The sequence below is a fragment of the Chinchilla lanigera genome, unplaced genomic scaffold, assembly GCF_000276665.1.
Source record: "Chinchilla lanigera isolate Chin_1 unplaced genomic scaffold, ChiLan1.0 scaffold00052, whole genome shotgun sequence".
NCBI classification, from domain to species: Eukaryota; Metazoa; Chordata; class Mammalia; order Rodentia; family Chinchillidae; genus Chinchilla; species Chinchilla lanigera.
The window spans coordinates 14,243,472-14,266,040 of record NW_004955453.1 but is presented as its reverse complement, the minus strand read 5'-3'; the positions used below and the strand labels follow the sequence as shown (position 1 = coordinate 14,266,040).

The following is a 22,569-nucleotide window of genomic DNA, read 5'->3' as shown; positions in this document are numbered from 1 at the left end:
AAAAAAAAAAAAAAAAAAAGAAAGAAAAAAGAAAAGAAAGAAAGAAAATAATACAATGAATGTCCTTAGAAAATTAAAAGTTTCTGGAATACCAATCAAAACAAAGGGCTGAAGATGTAACTCAGTGGTAGAGCACCTGCCTAGCATGTAGGAGGCCCTGGGTTCAATCCCCAGCATCACAGACACAAAAAAACCTCTTATACCAGTTCATGAGATGTTTGCTCATGAGAGCTAAGAGAATGTGAAACATAACCTGCATTCTTGAACCAAGTACCAGTAAGCTAGCTCTGACGGAGCAATACAGTTGAGAAGGTAAACCTGGAGGCATATGGGTGACTGTCCACAACCCCATTCTTAAGCTTCTCACTTGCCCACTCGCACAACACTTGCCTAACCTGCCATGGGGCTGGAGAGTTCCTCCAGGCTGCAGTCGGCCTCCCAGTCCAAGCCATAGTACAGTCGCCTTCGGATCCGGGCACTCAGTTTCTGGTGTCCTGGGAGGAACTGAAACAGGGCAAGAGGGTGGTGGAGGGTGAAGGGCAGGGAAGGATATGATGGAGAGCCAGGCTCTGGGCTGGATGGCTGCGGCTGCTTAGCTGCCAGGGGCGCAAGCCCCACCCAGCTCGGAGTTCTCCGGATTGTTTGCCAACGGCAGTTCAGTCCATGTGGGGAGGGAAGATACGTCGCTCCCTCTGAGGGCTTCCCGGAAAGGGTCTCCCAAAAGGGGCCCCAGTATTGCCACCCCTCCCTCTCTCCCTACACCCCGTGATTCTGCTTCAGGGCCCGAGCAGCCGGGGCCTCAAGTAGAAGCTGCTCCAGCGGCTGCCACCCAGGCCCGGGCAAAACCATCAAGCAAGCCAGCTATCTTGCTTGGGCGGGGAGTGAGCGGCCGGGGCCGACACCAAACGCCAGGAGGCTAGGGAGGGACGGGCTGCGCGCTCACCGTGAAGTCTTGGAAGCCGGTGAGGGAGAAGGTGCCTTCTTCGTCCAGTAGGAGCCCGGCCAGGTCCATCGTGCCGCCAGCCACCGCCCTGCGAAGGTGGAGGTGGAGGGAAGGAGTTGTCGGGGCCTCGCGGGGCCGTCCTCGCCCTCCGGCCCACCTGCCCGCCTGCCTCCCCGCCGCCGGCCACCGCCCTCGCGGTCCCCTCCCCTCGCGCCGGCAGCGGCAGGCGGGGCCGCCGGGCGGGCGCCTCTTCCTGTTCCGCCCAGGGCGCCGGGAGACGCGCTCACCTCGCGAAGTGGGGACAGCGGCAGCCGGGCTTGTACTCTGCCCGCGCCGCGTCAGCCCCGCGTTTACAGCCGCGGGCGTGTCGCCGGCGACTCAGCGCCCGGCAGGAAGTGTCCCCCGCCCGCCCCGAACTCCTGGCCTCACCGAGGCACAGAGCAGAGCGTGAGAGACGGGTGCAGCTCCCAGGGGGACTCGCTGCGCTGAGCTTGAAAAAGCCAGGCAGACCTTTTCGCATCTGTGCAGATGTTAACATCAGTAAAAGGAGAGGGAGCCCAGCAAGTTACACCTAGTTTTGTTTTGCTTTTTTAAAGGAAAGGTACACTTAGCAGTGAAGATAAATAAGGAGTTCGAAAGAACCCACACGAAATTTACCGGTGGAAGAACTGTGAACCAAGTGAAAGGGAAACTTTTCACTGTTTGTTTTTTAGTAGCTTGACATTCTAAATCACATTCAATACATACTGTGTTTTGCCAGGTCATTGCAACAAGTAAATGACCTCAAGGATTCGAATACGAAGCCGCCAAACAGATGTCATCGTGTCCCCTGTATCCTAGGAATTTGTTTTGAACAGGGTCTTACTATGTAACTCAGGCTGCTCTCGAACTCGCGGGGATCCTTCTAAACCAGCTGAGTGCTGGGATTATCATCCTGCGCGCTAAGGGCTCCCACAGTAAACAGCATTTAAACAAGGTTTAACCTTCAAACTCACTTCCCGCCTCCAGTCTCACGTGGGAGGATCGGGGAGGAAGGAGCGCCGATGCGTGGAGGCGCAACAGAGGTGTACAAAAAGAGGAAGCAACTTTTCTAAGTGGATGAAGCTGTTTTCGAGTCAGTCACGCGCTGGAATTTGTGTACACGCTGAGGGGAGGGAGCTAGGAGGACAAGTCGAGGGTTGAGTAATGCGATGGCCACCGCCCTCTCCAAGCAGCTTGTAGGTCCTACCAGGGGACATCGGAAGGCCACTTCCTGCCCCTTCAGTCTCAGTCACATCGGGGTCACACCAGCAGAGGCTCCTTAGCTGCCTTAGTATAAGCACAGGGAAAAAGAAGGCTGCACGCCTGAAACCTGGCCCCGAGTCGCGACTCCAGTAAACCAAAACACGCACCTGCGAAGGTGCAAGATCACGCAGCTTTCTATGCGCACGCGCGAGCCGCCCATCCGGGCTGTTAGACTGCATCACGTGACGGACTCGGCGCTGCTCCGTCACGTGATGCGCGGCCGCAGCCTCAGCACTCCTCGGCGTGCGCCCCCTTCCGCCTGACGCGCCCCCGGCGGCGGCCGCGCAGCCCTGGCTCCTTGCGGGCTCGGGCGGCGGCTGCGGCGGGGCTATGGCGAGCGGCGGTGGTAACACCGGCGCGAGTGGGGGTGCTGGGCTGGGCCTGGGACTCGGCCTGAGCCTCGGCATGGGTGAGACCACCGGCGAGGCGGAAGACGAGGCGGCCACGGCCGAGGCGGTGGGCCGCCTGGCCACGACGCTGTGGCTGCGGCTCCGCGGCTGGGAGGCGGTGCTGGCGGCGGCGCAGCGGCTGCTGGTGTGGGAGAAGCCACTGCACAGCCTGGTCACGGCGGCCGCGATCAACGGCCTCTTCTGGTAACGGCCGTGGAGGAGGGGGCGGGGCCGGGCTGCGCGGGAGAGCGGGGGCGGACGGCGCGGGGCGCGCGGGTCCTCCGTCTGGGCTGTCACTTGGCTTGCGGGAATGATCCATCCATTAGCTTCTGACACGCGTTCAGGTTGCCCCATTCTTCTACTTCGGCGTGGAGAGTTAGGCCTGGAGGTGCTGTTCCCCCATCAGTGAGCGCTTTTGCTTCACACACACTTTGCCCTGAGATTCCTGTCTCTCCCTAAGGCTGCTGTCTTCATCGTCTTTCCGGCCAATCTTCCTTCTCAGCGTCTCGATTTTGGCCTATTTTCTTCTGGATCTCTGGCAGCCTCGCTTCCTCCCCGATGTCTCAGGTGAGTCTTTCATCATCCAGCGAGCACCCCTTGTGCTCCTTGTGCCTGACCTCATTGAGAGGGGTTGAACAGTGAGGGGAATGAACAGCAGGCCGCCTGCCTCCAGGCCCACTCCCCGCCGCACCATCCTGTTTTAAGAAATTGTCTAAAACGAGAATCCATTTTCAAAATTGAATGTTCATGTTTGGTTGGGCAAGACTGAAGAGTCTGCAGCCAGATTGCTTGGGTTCTATGCCCTGCTCTGCGATGCTTTCCGTGTGTGTGTGTGTGTGTGTGTGTGTGTGTGTGAGAGAGAGAGAGAGAGAGAGAGAGAGAGATCTTTTAAACAGTCTCTATATCTGCCTCAGTTTTCTTAGCTGTAAAACAATGGACGGAAATGTTCATTGAGCTATGAAGATTAAATATGTCAACACGTGTTACATCGTTATGTTACTGTCTTGATCATGATAAGAGTTACACAAATATTCAGGGTTCTTGTTTTCGGTGTATAAATATGTAATTTAGGGCAACTAGGTATAAGGTTGAATTACTTGGGATACAAGCATGGGTAAGAGGACACGGACTGGGTACAGTAGTGCATATGTGTAATCCTAGCTGCTGGGAGGCTGAGGCAGGAGGATTGCAAGTTTGAGGCCTGCCTGGTCAACTCATCAAGACCCTGTCTCAAAGTTTTTTTTAAAAAAGTACAATTCTCTGGGTTCAATCTGCAGTGCTGGAAGGGAAAAAAGGAAACAGATACAGAAACAATATGCAATACTTTCCAGCTGGTGTCTAAAAAAAGTACTCTATGACTGCAGAGAAACAGCAATTATTGCTGCCCTGGGGAATGTCTCCAGTACCCCTACCATGCAATAATTTGTCTTCCCTCTCTCTGTGTAGCGTCATCCCCTGAGGAGCCACATTCTGACAGGTGAGTATCAACCCTCAAAGATGGATGCCCAAGTCCAGTTTTGCCTACTGGTGCAATTTCATCACAAAGAGGGGCAATGATGCAGCTTCTGTAGGCACAGGTCCCAGCATAGTGAAGGGACTGGCCACAAACCAGAGAGTGTTTTTGGTCCTAGGTGCCTGTGTAGGTATTTATGTGCCTGCTTCTTTTGAGGCAGAGGGTTGGGTGCCCTGGGCTTTTGCTTTACAGGATGGGGATGGCCTTCCTTTGGGAAGTGGAGTTTTCTATTTTAGACTCATGATCAGCAGTCTCAGAGGAATTTGAGTGCCTAGGAAGCTGGTGTCTGAGGCCTCTAGGGGTCATGTCCTGTCTCCCCAGTGAGGGTGCGGGGTCAGGCGCCCGGCCGCACCTGCTGAGTGTGCCCGAGTTGTGCAGATACCTGGCTGAGAGCTGGCTCACCTTCCAGATTCACCTACAAGAGCTGCTGCAGTACAAGAGGCAGAATCCAGCTCAAGTAAGCTCCCCATGATCTACAACAAATCCTGTAGCCACAGTTCCTGGAGGGGTGGAGGGAGCAGTATTGTGAGCAGGGCCTATTTCATACTTCCTGTATTGGAGGTTGGGGCATCTTCTTGATTAGACTAAATTCCTAGAGAAAATATATATTTTTTCACCAGCTGAGCAGTTTTTTACTTAGACGAATGAAGCACATAACCTCACCCACTGTTTTTCATAGACCTTGTGCTCTTCTCTGCAGTTCTGTGCTCGAGTCTGCTCTGGGTGTGCTGTGCTGGCAGTGCTGGGACACTATGTTCCAGGGATTATGATTTCCTACATTGTCTGTGAGTATAGAGTCTAGCCCTGCCCTTCCCAAACTTCTTTGCTTTTCCTGTTTCCTGGACTGACCTGAAGGGAGAACTGTGTTCTGTGTGCACAGTTACACTTTCGTGGAGATCGCCAGGGCTGCTGTAGAACACCCTTGTCAATAGTTGAAGAATCAGCCCAGAGGAGGACAATAGCTATAGGGGGAGGGGAGAGGGTAGCACTGCCTTGGAAAAGGACTTTAGCCCTTCCTGTTTAGGGGCCAGTTGAATGAGGACTCTTAGGAAATTGGTATAGGGATCTCTGAGTGGATTTTTCTAACCCACAGTGCTGAGTATCCTGCTGTGGCCCTTGGTGGTTTATCATGAGCTGATTCAGAGGATGTACACGCGCCTCGAGCCCTTGCTCATGCAGCTGGACTACAGCATGAAGGCGGAAGCTGATGCCCTGCATCACAAACATGACAAGAGGAGTAAGGGTCTCTCTTAACCTGAAAGAGGGAAAGTGAGGGAGGCCCTTGGCTTACCGTTCATGACATGCCCTGGCATTTAGGTAATCTTTTGTTCCTTGGCCGTGTCTTTGTTTGGTCACTGCCTTATTGCTGTTCTCCAGAGCGGCAAGGGAAGAACGCACCCCCAGGAGGTGATGAGCCACTGGCAGAGACAGAGAGTGAAAGTGAGGCAGAGCTGGCTGGCTTCTCCCCAGTGGTGAGGTTCAAGGGAGATGGGGGTGACAAATAGAAAGTGGGGTTGGGGGTATACAGGGTTCTATCTGTTTTAGAGCTGCTTCCTTTCAGAGGAGTAGAGCTAGTGGTGGGACTAGGTTGCTGTTCCCCTTTACCTGTTGTGTTCATTCTGGTTCTCCTGCAGGTGGATGTGAAGAAAACAGCACTGGCCTTGGCCATTACTGACTCAGAGTTGTCAGATGAAGAAGCTTCTATCTTGGAGAGTGGTGGCTTCTCTGTATCTCGGGCCACAACTCCACAACTAACAGATGTCTCTGAGGGTATGGGGGGTTCTTCACTCCTCCTGATCTTACTGTTCTCTGCGGTGGGGTGCTAATTATGTTCTTTGGCTCCCCTGTTTCCTCTGGGGAACTGACCTTACCCCTAAAGCCTGTCAGATCTGAAGTTCTCGTCTGTGAACTGATTGGCCGTTGTGGGGCATCAGAGCAGCAGGCCCATTCCTAACTTTGTCGTCTCTGCAGATTTGGACCAACAGAGCCTACCAAGCGAGCCAGAGGAGGCCCTGGGCCGGGAGCTGGGGGAGGGAGAAGAGGCAGAGCTGGCACCCCCTGAAGACCTGCTAGGCCCCCCTCAGGTCCTCTCAAGGCAAGCCCTGGACTCAGTGGAGGAAGAGGAAGATGTGGCAGTGAAGGAGACTTTGCTTCGGCTCTCATCTCCTCTGCACTTTGTGAACACACACTTCAATGGGGCAGGAACCCCCCAGGATGGAGTGCAGTGCTCCCCTGGAGGACCAGTGGAGACACTGAGCCCAGAGGCAGTGAGTGGTGACCTCACAGCTCCACCCAGCACCCTGACACCCCCACTTTGCCATGATGAAAGTGACCCAGTCCCCTCCCCCTCCGTGCCCCCACCTATTTCCCAGGACTCGCCCCACCCCCTGCCTGCCCCTGAGGAAGAAGAGGCACTTGCCACTGAGGACTTTGAGTTGCTGGATCAGGGAGAGCTGGAGCAGCTGAATGCAGAGCTGGGCTTGGGACCAGAGACACCCCCAAAGCCACCTGATGCTCCACCTCCTCCTCCCCTGGGGCCAGACACCCATTCCCTGATACAGTCAGACCAAGAGGCCGGGGCTGTGATGGAGCCATGAGCCATGAGAGAAGGAGCTGCAGGCAGAGTAAGGCTTCCTAGCTAGAGCTGTCACTGTCTCCTTTCCCTACCACTCTGGGGAGGGGCACCGGGTGGGGAGGCCAGCTGTCAGACAGTAGCCAGCCCACCCTCTGCCTGCTGTCCTGGGCCTGGTGCAGTACCTGTGCCTAGGATTGGTTTTGAGTTTGTAAATAATTTTCCATGTGAACAGGGCTAGGGAAGTCCTTCCCACAGCCTACACTTGCCTCTTCACCTCATCTCTCTCATTCCACTGTGTCCCAAGCCCTGCTGGTCTAGCCCTTTCTTTTTCTTCCTATCCTCAGGGACCTGTGCTGCTCTGCCCTCATGTCCCATGGTTGTTTAGTTGAGGCACTTTATAATTTTTCTCTCCTGTTCCTCTTGGCTTTATTTCCTTGCTGTGTCCTGTCCTTAGCAGTGTAGCCCTACCTTTTGCCAGCTTCTCCTTCCCACATATACTGGCCAAGCTTTAGAGCAGCTCTTGGTCTGGGAAGTAAAGAATAAAGCCCTAGTGGTGGGTGATCAGGCCAGCGTGTCCCACATAGGTCACTGTAGCCTCAGTAACTTCCACTGCACCTTTTCCTTAGTTCAGCCCTTTCTCAGTGCAGGAGAGCAGATCCCATGGCACATGTGCCAGTGCTGGGTGCTGTCTTAGGGAGAAGGAAGGAAACCTGCTCTTCTGGGTCATGAGTGGAACCCTTTGCTAGGATCAGGAAGTGGATAGTTACGTCTGTGCAACTGTCAGGTGGAAAAATAAAGTGTCAATTGGCTAGAACCGGTGCCTGCCTGCCTCACTGCGAGCTGCCTCCCACACTGCGCATTGCCTCATCCTCACCCTTGCCTCTTTTGCCCCACTCTTGCTCCTGGCTCTTGGACAAGGCCAGAAGCAAGGATTGCCCTGCCAACCCTAACTGCCCCTCAGCCGTCTTCTGAGATTGTGTGGTATGTTTAGTGAGACAGCATGTGTGAATAAAGTGTATGCAGGAGGAAACTACCTTGTCTTCCCAGTCAATAGAAACTTGGAGCCTAAGTAATTGTTTTCTACCATGTTGCTAACAGTCAGCCTTGACTTATCTATACCAGGCAGGCCAAGTAAGCAATAGAGAACATATGTGTACTTGTATTAGAACTGTTTTCAAGCCAGAGAACACAAAGTAATGGGCATAAGATGTACTTTGCCATGTTCTAAGTGATTTATATTAACATGTTTTTCCCTCACAGATTTTAAGATCTATCTTGTTTTAATTCCATTTTACAGATGGGTTGACATGATCCAGTAAGTGGTGGAGCCATGATCCAAACCCAGGAAGTTTGGCTCCAGCAAACCCACTTGAACAGTCAGCCCCTGCCCATTGACAGGACATAAACAGGAATATGCTCCTGAGTGAAGGAATGGTAGGAACCAGTCCAGAGACATGGCTTCAGGGGTGGTGGACGCATGGCAGTCCTCCCTCTTTTGGGAAGAAAAGCCCAAAATGGAGCATATGGTCTCCATTAAGGATTCATGTCCTCAGCATTCAGCTACACATACCACATGGTAATCCTACCTGTCTTTTTGAGGTTGACTTCTATGCCATATCTCTTACGTGTGAGAATTATCCATTTGCTTAAGGGATAGTCTCAGAGTTGATTGAGGCCCTGTCTTCTGCCATTTAAGGAACCTGAATTCCTAGGCATCTAGAGGTTTCAGAAGAGAATGGAGCCAGGCATGGTGGTGCACACTTACAATCCCAGCATTCAGAAGGCTGAGGCAGAAGGATTCCCACCAGTTCAAGACCTGCCTGGGCTAATAGTTCAAAGCTAGCCTGAACTACATAATGAGACTATGTCTCAAAAAAATTCAGTTACAATGAACTAAATAAGCAATTCAAAAAGAAATAGAATTAACCGGTCAGAAAGACAGTGGCTGCCAGGCATGGTGGCACACCTGTAATCCCAGCACTTGGGAGGCTGAGGCCAGCCAGTTCGTTCAAGACCAGCCTGAGCTACATAGCAAGACCTTGTCTTAAAACAAAAGAACACCTTAATTCTCTTCTGTGTTAAACTTGCAATCTGAGGAAAGACTAGAAGCCATAGCTAGGTCAAGACGCTCCAGTAAGTTTGGAGTTCCTGGGGAGTCCATTCATCCTAGCCTGACAGTTGCTCCACGTTTGTCTATGATTGTCCTTCCCGCCCCATTATCAGGTGTCCTGGCCATTTCAGCCCCATAAAGCCACAAGAATAAAGCTTTTCCTGTGAGTGAATGAAAGCAGAAATGTGAAAAACATATAGGCTAGAAAGAAATCAACCATAGAAGCAGAGGGGAGAGGGTTGGTTACAAGTTTCTATTGGAAGAAAAGGCAGTGTAACTATGTATCCAGATAGCTTAACAGTGTAACTTGGTTGCTAATTGTAGGATGCTTTAATAGAAATGTAGTCTTCAGCCTGTCTTGGTGGCCTGTGCCTGTAATCCCAGCTCTCAAGAGGTTTAGGCAGAAGGATCACTGTAAATTTGAGTGTGAGGTTAGGCTGAACAATGTAGTGAGACCCTGTCTCAAAAAGAAATAATAAAATATGTCTTTGGGCCGCATGTGGTGACTCAGACTGTAAAGATCCCAATTACTTGGGAGGACAAGGCAGGAAAATCATTAATTCTAGGCCAACCTGCACAACTGAGATGCTGTCTCCAAAAGGCTAAGGATGTATTTCATTGATTGACCACCTGCGTAACATGATGCTGTAGGTCCCATCCCAAGTACCACCAAAAAAGGTCTTCAAAACAAGGAAAGTAATACTGCCAGTTAGAATACACAAGTTAGAATATTGCCAGAGTATTGTTGGCTATGTTGATGGACATGCTGCAGTGTGTCCAGAAGACCATTAGAGAAGGCTAGACATTTTCACAGAAGGAACTATTGAAATAACTGGAAATGTTTAATCCAAGAAGAGACCTGAGTTGGGTCATGTCACTTGCCTTCAAACTTGAAGGTTTGCCTGTAGGACTTCCAAGAGCACAAATTAAATCTTTTGATTGTCCTTGAGTTGATAATCGTGCTAAATAGAATTTAATTTTCTAGTCAAGAGATACAATAGACAAATGATTTTTTGGTTTGGTTTTAAGGGGTTTTGTTGGCTTTTGTTTGTTTTGGGTTTTTTGCTTGGTTTGGTTTGGTTTTGCTTTGTTTTGCAGTGCTGGGGATCAAACTCAGGGCAAGCACTAGCTGAGCTATACCTCTGGCCTCCAAGTGATCACTAAAAGTACAATAGTCAAGGCCAGCAATTGTAAGCATAGTCTTTATCATGGAAGGGAAATATATCACCAGTCTGGTTTTTTTTGCTTGTGTTTTGTTTTTTGTCTTTTTGAGACAGAGTTTCACTATGCAATTCAGGCTGGCCTTACACTCCTGCCTCAGCCTCCCAAGCACTAGGATTACAGGCATGCACCACCATGCCTGGCCCACCAGGTTGTTTCATTTTTAGTGTCAGGCTAAAGCTGGCTTGGATTTCTCCTCCTCTGCCTGCTTACTGAAATGCTGGTATATCTTTGGGTGTCACAAGCCGGCGTTTCCTCGCACTTTGTATATTGCCCCAGTCAGTCTAATGAATGCATCCATTTGGTTCCCACACCTATGCTCCTATCTTTCCCAGATCTCCCAAGGAGGTATTTCCACTTCAATGTCCATGGATACCTTCTACTCAGCAGACCATAAGCCAAACTCATTCTCCTTCCACTCTGCACTGCACTCTCCACTTCTCCCAGGTGGAAGGCTTTTTGTGAATTTTTCTTCTTGCTTATTGGCACCACCAACCATGCTGGCCTAGCTCTCCTCATCCCATACCTTGCTGGCCTCCAGTTGCTGCCAGCTTGGTGTCTTCATCATTTCCTCACTCTGCCACCTCTGACACACTCGTAATTCGCGCTCTCCTCATCTCTCAATAGCTTCCCTGCCCACTTCTTTTCCTCCACTCAGGGTTCACCCAAAAAAGTCTGTAGTGATATTGTTATTATTTTGGTGCCAGGGATTAAACCCAGAGCTTCGAGCATCCTCAGCTTGCAGTCTACAACTGAACTACTCCCCCAGTCCCTAGATGATTTTAGAATGCTGTACTAATTCAGTGAACTTTCTCCTTTTAATTTTATACAAAGCCTCTCCTAGAACATGTAAATTCGTGCTCTCTGATATGGCTAGGAAGTCTGAGATCAAACCTTGCCCTATTTTTTTTTTGTTGTTGTTTTTTGTCTTTTTAAGATAGGGTCTCACTACGCAGTTCAGGCTGGCCTTGAACTCATTTTATAACCCAGGCTGGCTTCGAACTCACAGTAATGCTCCTGCTTCAGCCTCCTGAGTTCTGGGATTACAAGTGTGCGCCACCATGCCTGACCTAACCTGCCCTGTCTTGCACTTAGTGTGGAACACCGGCACACCTCACACAGTTGGTCCTGTCCACTGCCCCACCATACTGCCCAGCCTGCACCTGCTCAACACACATCCACCCCATGCTGCTCCTGGGAAAACACGTCACTTATCTTTTAAGAAGTCCTTAGGCCACGCCTCATCAAAGAGCCTCCTCCAGCACCCCATATCAGTCTTGCCATTTTCATGCTCCCATGGTATCTGTCTTTTCGCATATGACATGGAATCTGCATATGCTTTCTGTAACTATGTGCATATGTATGGCCTCCCCTGTACATTTTGTTTGTTTGTTTTTGAGACAGTCTGCTATGTAGTTCAGGCTGGCCTTGAATTCACTATGTAGCACAGGCTGGCCTTGAACTGATAGAAATTCTCCTGCCTTAGCCTCTCAAATGTGGGAATTAGAGGCATGTGCCACCACACCTGGTTTATATTTCTTACTCTTGGAGGCAAAGGCTCTCTTATTCACCTGAAAATCTCCAAAGCCTAGCATAGTGCCTGGCACATAATAGAAGCTCAGAAAACATATATTGACTAAATTGACATACTAGCCAGGTGTGGTGGCACGTACCTATGCAAGCAGTCAGGAGGCTGAGGCAGGAAGCAGTGAGGCTGAAGTGTGGGTTCTAGGCCAGCCTAGATATTATATAATGAGTTTAAAGCCAGCCTGAGTGACATATTGAGACCCTGTGTCAAAAAAAACCAAAATATTAAAAAATAATAAATTGAAGTAGTGTACTAGAATAGTGTAAACTTGTTTTTTGTTTGTTTTCTTTTTGAGATAGGGTCTCTATGAAGTTCAGCGTGGCTTTGAACTTATTATGTAGGCCAGGCTGACCTCAAACTCACGGGCAGTCCCCCTGCCTCAGCCTCCCGAGTGCTGGGATTACAGGCGAGCACCCATTGCCCCTTACTGACTAGTGCAAACTTTTGAGCAGCCAGTGTAAATCTGATGACCAAAACATGTCTCTTTAAGGCAAATAGCTTGCCTTTATTTGTTCATTACTGTTCTAGCATCAGAAGTAGCTAAACTAATCCACAGATAGGGCTGGGACTGTGGCTCAACCTTAGAACACTTGCCTGGTATATGTGAGGTCCTAGATTTGATCTCTGCCATCACAATAAAATAGCCAGGTAGATAAAGGGCTGGATGTAGTTCAGTGGCAGAGCACCTGCCTAGCATGCACGAGGCCCTGGGTTTGATCATCAGCACTAAAAAGCAACTATAACCACCGTCAGCACCACCTCATCATTCACAGATAGACTTCTGAATTTTTGTTCCTGGACTAGATTAAAGGGAATGGAAACCATCCTGGTCTAGAAATCAATATTTGCTAGTTCTGGAGCTAAAGTTTTTCTGAGTTAAAGGTAAGTTTGTCCAAGTAGCTTAATCTTCAGTGATTGTATCTAATTATCTTTTTTTTTTCAGTAGTGGAGATTGAACTCAGGGACTTCACGCTGTCCTATATTCCCAGCCCTTTTTTATTTTGAGACAGGGTCTCACTCAGTCTCTACGTCCTCCAGGCTGAGTCTGGTTTTGGGTTTTGTTGTTGTTTTCTTTGTGTGGGAATTTTTTTTTTTTTTGAAACAGTGTCTCACTTTGTAGTGCATGTTAGCTTTGAGCTCACTAAGTAGCCCAGGCTGGCCTGGAACTCACAGTGATCCTCTTGCCTCAGAATGCTGGGATCCCTGACTCTGTTTGAACCTGTGAACCTCCTACCTTAGTTTCCTAGAGTGCTGCGATTACAGGCACCCACCTCTATGCCTGGCCATAATTATCATCACATTATTTGGAAAGCAATTTTGGCAGAAGTATTTAGACTCAACTAAATACTTTGAACAAAAATTCCAGTTATGCTTGAGATGCTGAAGCAGGAGGGTCACTGCAAGTTTGAGACCAGCCTGGGCTACATAGTAAGTTCAAGGCCAGTCAGAACTACATAGCAAGAACCTGTCTCAAATACAAAATAAAACAAATCCTATTATAAGGTTTGGGATGTAGCTCAATGATAGAGTACTTGCCTAGCATACATAAGGCCCTGGATTTAATCCTCAGAACTGTGAAAAGAAAAAAATTCTAGTTTCATGGATTAGCACTTTCTTGAAGAAATGATCTGTTCAGCAGAAACAGTTAAGATTAAAGACAGCTGGGTTGCTTTCTTGTTTTTTGTTTTTGTCCTGTTCTTGTTTTTGTGGTACTAGGGGTCAAACTCAGACGCACTCTACTCCTGACCTTTTTTTTTCCCTTTAAATTTTGAGACAAGGTCTCACTAATTGCCTAGTTTGGCCTCAAACTTCTGGTCCTCCTGCTTCACCCTCCCAAGTAGCTGGGATTACAGGAATGCATCACTGTGCACCCAGCTGGGTTTGCTTGCTTTTTAAGTATAAAAAATGAGGTAAATCCATTTAAAAATATTAATTTCATAAGAGATCATGAAAAGCTGAGGAATTATTTAAGATTAAAAAGGAGACAAAAGAGACATGACAATGAATGCACTTGATCTTGGATTGCACTCTGGGGAGGGGGTTACCATAAAAGATGCTAGTGGGACAACTAATAAAATATAAATATAGGTATCATATTAGTTGAAACTCACTTGGGGCTGGAGGTGTAAATCTGTCACAGAGCACTTGCCTAGCATGGAGTTCAATCCCAAGCACTGAAAAAAGAAGAGTGTATCAAGGTCAAATTTCTTAAGTTTAATAACTGAGCAATAGTTATACTTGTTATACTAGCAATAGTTATACAAGATTATACTTGTTTTTAGAATTCATATGCTGAATAGTTTAGTCATAGTTCTCTGCAAACTTTATCAAATGGGTTAGAAAATAAATAAGAATGAATACATGAATATGTGGTATGTGTAAAGAAAGACAATAAGAATGTGACATCAAATATGGCCATGTGTAAAGGAAATAAATAGGTAAATACAACACATAGAAGTTAGCATTTTTCCAGGCATGGTGGCACGTGCCTGTAATCCCGGCACTCAGGAGGCTGAGTCAAGACTCTATCTCAAGGAAAAAAATAAGTTAGCATTTATCCTTGGAAGTAGAGGAGCAATAACTAGAGGGTTCTTTGAGGGTTATGTAACATTTTCTTTCTTTTCTTTTCTTTTTTTATGGTGCTAGGGATTGAACCCAGGTCTTGGGAATGTTAGGCAAGTGCTCTATCACTAAACTACCCACTTCAAGTGTGTGTGTGTATGTTTCTTTCAATTTTATCCTGAGACAAAGTCTCACTAAATTGTCCAGGCTGGCCTTGACCTCACAATCCTCCTGCCTCAGCTTCTGGAGTAGCTGAGATTACAGGTGTGCCTCATCACCCTCAGCTCTGTTTTATTTCTTGATCTAGGTGCTGATTATGTGGGGACATTGAATTTGTGAGAATTCATTGCCTGTCTGCATTTCTATATGAGTATTACTGTTGCTGTGGTTCCCAATGTTTGTGTCTGCTTGTTTTAGTCCATTCGTGCTGCTATAAGAAAATGCCTGCTAGCCATGGTCATGCATGCCTGTAGTCCCCAAACTCCCAGGATCTGGGAGGCTGAGGCAGGAAGATCACCAGGAGTTCCAGCCCAGCCTGTGCTGCATAGTGAGTTCAAGGGTAGCCTGGACTACATAGTGAGACACTGTCTCAAAAAAAACAAAAAAGAAAACAGCTGAGACTGGGTAATTTATAAACTTTGCAAAAATTATTGCTCACAGTCATGGGAGCTGGGAAGTCAAAGATTAAGGTGCTGGTAGATTAAGTGTGTGATGAGGGCTGGGGCTCTGACTTCAAGGTGACAAGTTACCTCTGTGTCCTCCATGGAGATTAACACTGTGTCTTTACATGTGGGAGGCAGAAAGGCAAAAGGATCAATCTTGTGTCTGTTTTATGCAATCATTCATGAAGGCTCCACTTTATAATTTACACCTCCTAGGGCCCCCATCTCTCAATATCACCATGGGGGATTGAATTTGAACACATTCCCCCAGCATCCTGAAACACTCCTGTGTGACATGTAACTCCCAGAGTGAGAAGATTAAGAGAGGAAGCCTTTAGGAAGTGATCAGGACCTGAGGACAGAGCCCTAGTAAAGGGGATTCTTGCCTTTATAAAAAGGTTTAAAAGCCAAGCATGGGGCAGATACCTACAATTCCAGCACTTTGGAAGCTGAAGTGGGAGGAGTGCCACAAATATGAGGCCAGTCTGGGGTGCCAAGTGAGTTCAAGAGCAATCTAAACTGGAGCTGGGTACGGTGGTGCACACTTAGCATCCCAGCACTAGAGAGGCTGACGCAGAAGAACAGCTGTGAGTTTGAGGCCAGCCTGGGCCACATAGTGAGACCTTGTCTCAAAAAACCCCCAAAAAACAAACAACAACAAGAAAAATACAAAGAAAAGGCTTGAGGAATCCTGTTTGCCTCTCCACCATTCCAGCACACTGGCCCTCACCAGATGCCACGCCTACTGGACTGTGGATTTTGGACTTCTCAACCTCTAGGACAGTGAGCAGTAACTTTGATTGTTTATGTTACCCAGCCAGGCGTGGTAGCGGCCTCTATTACATAATAAATTATTCCAAAATTTAGTATCCTAAAATAAGCATTACCTTGTACCTTTTTTTGGCAGTGCTGAGAACTGAATCCAGGGCCTCACTCATGTTAAGCCCATGCTCTACCGCTCAGCTGCATCCTCAGCCTTCCATTTCTGAAGATCAGGAATCTAGAAGTTAGCAGGGTAGTTCTGCTTCAAGAAGTCCCATATGCCTCGTCCAGCGCAGCTCTCTCAGAAATTCTCAAGATGAAGCACAATGGAGGATAAAGAAATAAAAACAAAAATCATAAAATAGAAAGCTGAGGTCAAGAGGAGCTTCCTCTCCGGATGGGAGAAAAGAACATGTCAACCACTGAAGTGTGTTTGTTTATGCATTCATCAGGTTGATGTCATATGACACCCCTCGGCCTAGCAACCTGCTTGCATGGTAGCCTAGCAACCTGCTTGATGTTCTCCAGACTGGAACAGCTTGCTCACGTGGCTCATGTTGGGTGCTTTTTGTTCTTGGGACCAGCCTTGCTGCAGTCCCACATGTGTTATCAATCTCTAGCTTCAGCTGCTCCCTACACCCCTGACTTTGCAGAGTGGCTGTCACCTGAGGTTGGCTCTGGCTTGCTCTGGAGGAGCTGCTGCCAAGATGGCTGCTCCCTCAAGTGGCAGTTGGCTGCAAGCCGCACTTCCCACTTGCTGTTAGCACAAGGCCTGAGTTCTTCATCACAGTAACCTCTCCATATGGGTACTGGGGTCATTACAGCATAACAACTACCCTCCCCAGAGCTCATCCAAGGTGGAGCAAGAGGGAAGTCACAGGCTTTCTGTGCCCAAGTTGCCCTCTAGCACTCAGACACAGTCAGAATCAAGTCCTGAGTCCCGCTCCTACTCAATGGGAGGAAAATTAAACTCCACCTCTTTTTCTTTTTCTTTTGGCTGCACTGGGGTCCAACTCAAGGCTGTCTGCATTCTAGATAATGCTTTACCACTGTGCTACATCCCAGCCCTAAGCTCTCCTAGCTGAAGAGAGATTGTCAAAGAACTGTGGACTCTGTGTGTGTGTGTGTGTGTGTTACTGGGAACTAAATCCAAGGAGCCCTGAACTAGACCCCACCCCTTTTTTATTTATATTGGTATTTTGAGTCAGGGTCCTGCTATTTAGTTCGGGCTGGATTTGAGCTCACTATGTAGCCTGGACTAGCCTTGAACTCACAGCAATCTTTCTATCTCAGCCTTCCAAGTGCTGGGACTACAGGTGTGCACCGCTATGCCCAGCTGAGACAGTTGTGTTCAGTTGCCCAGGCTGGCCTTGAACTTCTGACCCTGTGTCTAAGTTTTCTGAGGACCTAGGTTTACAAGTGTATGTTACCACTCCCAGTTTTGTGAACATATTATAAAATCAGCACATCAAGCTAACCTGGAAATGATATTAAATGATATTACAGAATTTAAACTGTTAATCTACACATTAAAAAAAATAAGCTGGGTGTGGTGGCACATGCCTGTAATCCCAGCACTCAGGAGACTGAAGCAGGAAGATCTCCAGATATTCGAGGCCAGCTTGGGCTATATAATGAGTTCAAGGCCAGCCTGGACTACATAGTGAGACCTTGTCTCAAAAAAAACAAAAATAAATAAATAATAAAGACCCAACCATGATGGTGCATACTTGTAATACTAGCACTCTGGAGGATGAGGCAGGAGGACCGCTTTGAGTTCAAGGCCAGCCTCAGCTACAAAATGAGTTAAAGGCCAGCCTGGACTACATAGTGAGACCTTGTATCAAAAAAACAAAAATAAATAAATAATAAAGACCCAACCATGATGGTACATACTTGTAATACTAGCACTCTGGAGGATGAGGCAGGAGGACTGCTTTAAGGCCAGCCTCAGCTACATAATGAGTTCAAGGTCAGCCTGAACTGTATAGTGAGACACTGTCTCAAAACACAAATAAACGAACAAAAAACTCTGCTGATAATAATAATAAAGAATGTGCCAGTTAATATTTTGTTGTTTTGGTTTGGTTTGGTTTGATGGAGAGATAGGGGCTCGCTATGTAGTTCAGGCTGGCCTTGAACTCCTGTTGATTCTTGTGCCTCTGCCTTTGGAATGCTAAAATTACAGGTGTGCACCACCTGTAATTAAGATTAGACAGTTAATTTAATCTTAATCATCAACCTGACTGGATTCAAAAACTCCTGGAGAGGTGATTGGATTGTGAGACCCTGAGGTCATCAACAGGTTAATCCACTGCTGAGTCCATAGCTGAATGCACTGTCAGGAAGTAAGGCCTAGTTAGAGGAAGTAGGTTGTAAGAGAATGTAACTTCGGGGTCTACATTTTGTCCCTGGCCCCTTCCTCTCAGGCTGGCTTTCCGCTCTCTGCTTCCAGATGCTATGAGGTGAGCAGTTTTCCTCTGCCACACTCCTCCACTATGCTGTTTCTACCTTGGATCCAGCTGACCATGGTCCAAAATCTCTGAAACCATGAGCTAAAAATCTCTCTTTTTTAAAACCGTGTATGTTAGCTGTTTTGTCCCAAGAACAAAAAGCTAACTACTATAAACAATCTAAACACATGGAAAATGACCATATTTGGGTTTTGTTTTATTTTTGGAAACAAGATCTCATTATGTAGTTCAGACTGGACTTGAATTCACTATGTAGCCCAGAATGGCCTCAGACTTGCTGTGATCCTCATGCCTCAGCCTCTGTAGTGCTGGGATCACAGATGTGCACCATCACACCTGGGATTTTTTTTTTTTTTTACAGTGCTGGGGAATGAAACCAGGACCATCAAACTGAGCTATATCCCCAGTGCCCCCTTTTAAAATATTTATAAATATTTAGTATGTATGTATGTATTGTGGTACTGGGTATTTAACTTGGGACATTTTCACTATAACCCCACTTAACTTTTTATTATATTGTATTTTGAGACAGGATCTCATCAAGTCACTAAGTTGCTCAGGCTGGGCTTGAATTTATGATCTTCCTGAGTAAGTCTCTCAGAGCTGTTATAAGCAGGGATTACAGACATGTTTCACCACACCCAGTTCCAAAACAGAATTTTATTCAAGGTAAAGTCATTCTTCAATATTAAAAGAAAACTGAAATCTGGATCATTTATAGATAAAGTCACACTGAATTAAATGTTTGAACACGCATAGGGTTGGTTTGTTTGTTTTACAGAAAATACATATTTATTATAAGAGTGTTTGCTTCATGATTGGAGTGGAAAAAATAACACTGCGCTACTACAAAGGTCCCAGAGGTCAGCCTCAAGGAGGAACAGTGAGGGGGCCTTTGTATCTCCCCAGGCACCACCACCCTGATGCTCTCTGGTCACATGAGGGACAGGTGTGGCACAGAATGTATGGAGCCTCGATGGTCCACACGAGATGCTCTGACCTGGTGATCAAAGAGGAGGACTTGAGGTGTGCTAGTAATTGTCTGACAGAGGCCAGAATGGGGCCAGCCTGCCCCTCCCTATAGTGGAGTGGAGGAAAGTGTCCCGGCAGATGGTCCTGGTCCAGAAGATGGTGCCCATTGGCCTCCTCAGGCTGGATGCCTGGGTGTCGGTGCTGATGAAAAGCTGCATGACCTTTCCCAGGGCAACATGACCCACCACTTCTCAGGGCTGGGGCAAAAGGGCTGGAGTATGTGTGTGTTAGCTTGATGGGCTGTGGGCTGAAATTTTTGTACTTCAAATCTTGTCCCTACCAGAGAAAGTGGTTAGGGTGAGCACCTCCAGCAGCAGCTCTGAGCCACTGAAGAAGAGCAGGATGCCGTTCATGATGGCTTCCAGACAGAGCACAGAAGTCTTCAGCAGCAGGTAACAGGAGGCCTTCACTGCAGACGGAAGGTCAGGGGCACACTGATGCCAAGCGGTACCTTCTGCTGGCAGAGGTTTCCTTTTGTATCAAAGAACAGTCAGATTACTTCAATTCCAAGATAAAGCAGGAGCATCATCACACTGGCTTTGGGTAGGACAGCAGTAGACCTTTACACAGGAATATGAAGAGTTCCAGCAGGAAATAGGTAGAGTAATGCCATGAATCCAGAAAGAACAGGATTTCCAAGGGCACTGAAGACAACTGTTTACCTCTGGAACCTCAGCTCTGGCACTATCTTCAGTCCCCATGAAAATGCATAGGTTTATTTGTTTAGAAACCATGGCATATTCCACAGACATCAAGAGGAGTTAAAAAAATGCCAACAGGGGGCTGGGGATTTAGCTCAGCGGCAAAGCGCCTGACTGGCAAGCGCAAGGTCGTGAGTTCAGTTCCCAGTACCAGAGGGGGAAAAAAAAAAAAAAAGAAAATAGCATCAAAAAATGCCAACAGATAAAAGAAGTTTTTGCCAGGGGTGGTGAGACATGCCTGTAATATCAGCACTCTGGAAGTTGACGAAGGAGGATCATGATGAGTTCAAGACCAGTCTACGCTACATGGTGAATTCAAGGCCAGCCTGAACTACATAAAGAGCCCCTGTCTCAAAAAAAGAAGTCTTTACTGCAAGAGTAGTTATTTTAGTTCAAAGACTCTTAAAACAAGTAGACTCAGGAACAGTATGACACTAAAATTAATTTGGGTTCTCTGCATCAGTTTAGTTTAGTTTTTTAGTTTTTCTCCAGTACCAGGAATCAAACTCACAACCTTGCGCTTGCCAGGCAGGCGCTGTGCCGCTGAGCTAAATCCCCAGTCCCTTCTGCATCAGAATCTAAATCTATACTAAATGAAATTGAAAATGATGGATACAAAACAGAAATGGTCTCTTTGAAAAAAAAAGACTAGAGGTCACCAAAAATATAATACAAAAAAGGCAGAGTATGCCTGTAATCCTAGCCCTCAGGAGACCAAGGCAGGAAGATCGTAAATGTGAAGCCAATCTGGACTACATAGTGACAGCCTGTCAAAAAAAGAAATTTAAAACAAAAAAACCCAAATCTTATCCATATAGAGACACATAAAAAATTTTGTTCAAAAAGACAGATTTATACATTTCCCATAAGAGATCTTATTTTGGTTTTGGGTGTTTTGTTTTGTTTTGTTGAGACAGTCTCACTATGTAGTTCAGGCTGGCTTTGAACTCACTATGTAACCCAGGCTAGCCTTAAACTTGAGGTGGACCCTCCTACCTCTGCCTCCAGAGTGCTGGTGTTACTGAGATGCTGGGGTGCTGTTGGCTCCTTCTAGCAATTCTTTCTAGGTTCTTATTGCCTGAACAAAGAACTGGATAGGACAGGCACAACAGGTGGTAAGGTTTTACATTTATAAAAAGTAGGAAAAGAAGTATGCTCTGCAGAATGCAAGCGAGTGCTGAGAAAAGAGCACAGAGGAGACAAGGTTCATGGCTGCCATATTTTGTAACTTCCACTCCCCAGGCTGAGGTCAGATGTAGGTATCCTATCAAAAATCTGCTTGATCTCATCCAGAATTAAAGATAGCACTTTCTGATTGGTCTTAGGTGCATGTTGGGCCAACATGTCCTGGATTTGTGATTGACAGGTCACACCCACTTGCCAGGCCTGCTGGCCATGTTCTAATCTCCTGCCTCACCGGGATTATAGTCATGCACCACCATGCTCAGCCCTAGAGACCTTATTTTAAAAAGAAAATAATTTTATTTTCAATTATTTATGATTATATGTTTATATTTATCAGTGTTTAATCTCATACTTTTGTTACTTTATATGCTACCATATAAAATAATGTATGATATTCATATTTTTTAAATCTATATTTTTATATTTAGTTATATGTACATACAAAAATTTATGTACATATAAAATTTTTACATTTAGTTATATGTACATACAAAAATTTTTATATATATATATATATATATGCTGTTTTTTTTTAGACAAAGTTTCACTGCGTAGTTCAGGGTGGCCTTGAACTTACTATGTAGTACAGGCTGGCCTTGAACTCACATCGAATCCTCCTGCCTCAGACTCCTGAATGCTAGAATTACAGATGTACACTACCATGCCAGCTAACATTTATATTTCAAAAATTTTACTTTTTTTGTGGTACTGAGGATTTAATCTAGGGTCTTAACACAATGCTATATTCCCAGCCCATTTTTAAATTTTGAGACAGGATCTCTCTAAATTGCTAAATTGCCCAGACTGGGCTTGAACTTGTGATCTTCCTGTCTCAGTCTCCAAGAGTGCTGGGATTGCAGGCCTGCACCACCACAGGCCACTAATTTTACTTTTCTATGCTGAATATTTTGCTTTAAAATTAAATGACTGAGTTGGAGAGGTAGCTCAGTAATAGAGCGCTTGATTATTATGAGCAAGGCCCTGGATTCAATCCCTAGTGACTCAAAAACAAAACAGCTATTTTATGTGAAATACTTATGGAAATGCCAATAAAGTCAATGTGCTCTGATCTTTCAATCCCTAGCAGCCATAATTATTGACACTGGGATTTGAACTCAGAATGGCTCCTTTTTTTTTTTAGACAAAGGCTGGTCTTGAACTTCTGGCTCCTAGGCTCAAGGGATTTTTCCACTTTAGTCTCCAGAGTACCTCAGACTGTGAACCAGCTTGCCTGGCTAGAACAACTCTAATTTAACTTTAAAAACAAAAACACAAAACAGTGCTGAGGATCAAATCCAGGGTCTCACACATGCTAGGCAAGCACTCTGCCATTAAGCCACATCCCAGCCAAAACATGCCACAGGGTGGGTCGCTCTTGGCCTTGCCCTTGAGAGCCAGAAAGGTCCAGAGTCAGCGGAGGAGCAGCTGAAGAACAAGGACTCGGAGAACACGAAAGTACCGACGCCCAACGACTCAGAGGTCGAGCTGCTAGGGGACGCGAGAGCCATTCGGGAGCTGGAAACCAGGAGGACCTTGCGCAACACCCGGGGAGACGCCCTGGAGGCCAT

General features: G+C 46.9%; 2 protein-coding genes and 1 pseudogene across 3 annotated transcripts in view; 1 reads left to right on the top strand and 2 right to left on the bottom strand.

Annotated features, from left to right (window-relative positions):
- Positions 1-2,422, bottom strand: part of Cnppd1 (cyclin Pas1/PHO80 domain containing 1) — a 7,083-nt gene extending 4,661 nt beyond the window's left edge. The window contains exons 1-3 of one of the 2 annotated variants that reach the window (XM_005395585.2): positions 2,335-2,422; positions 944-1,031; positions 396-504 (exon numbers count right to left, since the gene is read on the bottom strand). In XM_005395585.2, coding sequence (XP_005395642.1) covers positions 396-504; positions 944-1,031; positions 2,335-2,387 — 250 coding nt within the window. In that variant the 5' untranslated portion in view covers positions 2,388-2,422. Of the gene's footprint in view, positions 1-395; positions 505-943; positions 1,032-1,230; positions 1,335-2,334 lie in introns of those variants that run through there. The other variant, XM_005395584.2, reaches the window with a different exon arrangement.
- A 45-nt stretch (positions 2,423-2,467) lies between these two features.
- Fam134a (family with sequence similarity 134, member A) lies at positions 2,468-7,518 on the top strand. Its single transcript, XM_005395587.2, has 9 exons — positions 2,468-2,820; positions 3,077-3,183; positions 4,063-4,093; positions 4,451-4,586; positions 4,830-4,914; positions 5,223-5,366; positions 5,507-5,601; positions 5,764-5,899; positions 6,101-7,518. The coding sequence occupies exons 1-9, from the start codon at positions 2,558-2,560 to the stop codon at positions 6,724-6,726; spliced, it is 1,623 nt and encodes a 540-aa protein (XP_005395644.1). The 5' UTR covers positions 2,468-2,557; the 3' UTR covers positions 6,727-7,518.
- Positions 7,519-19,378: 11,860 nt separating this feature from the next.
- On the bottom strand, positions 19,379-22,569 carry LOC102013247 (annotated as a pseudogene).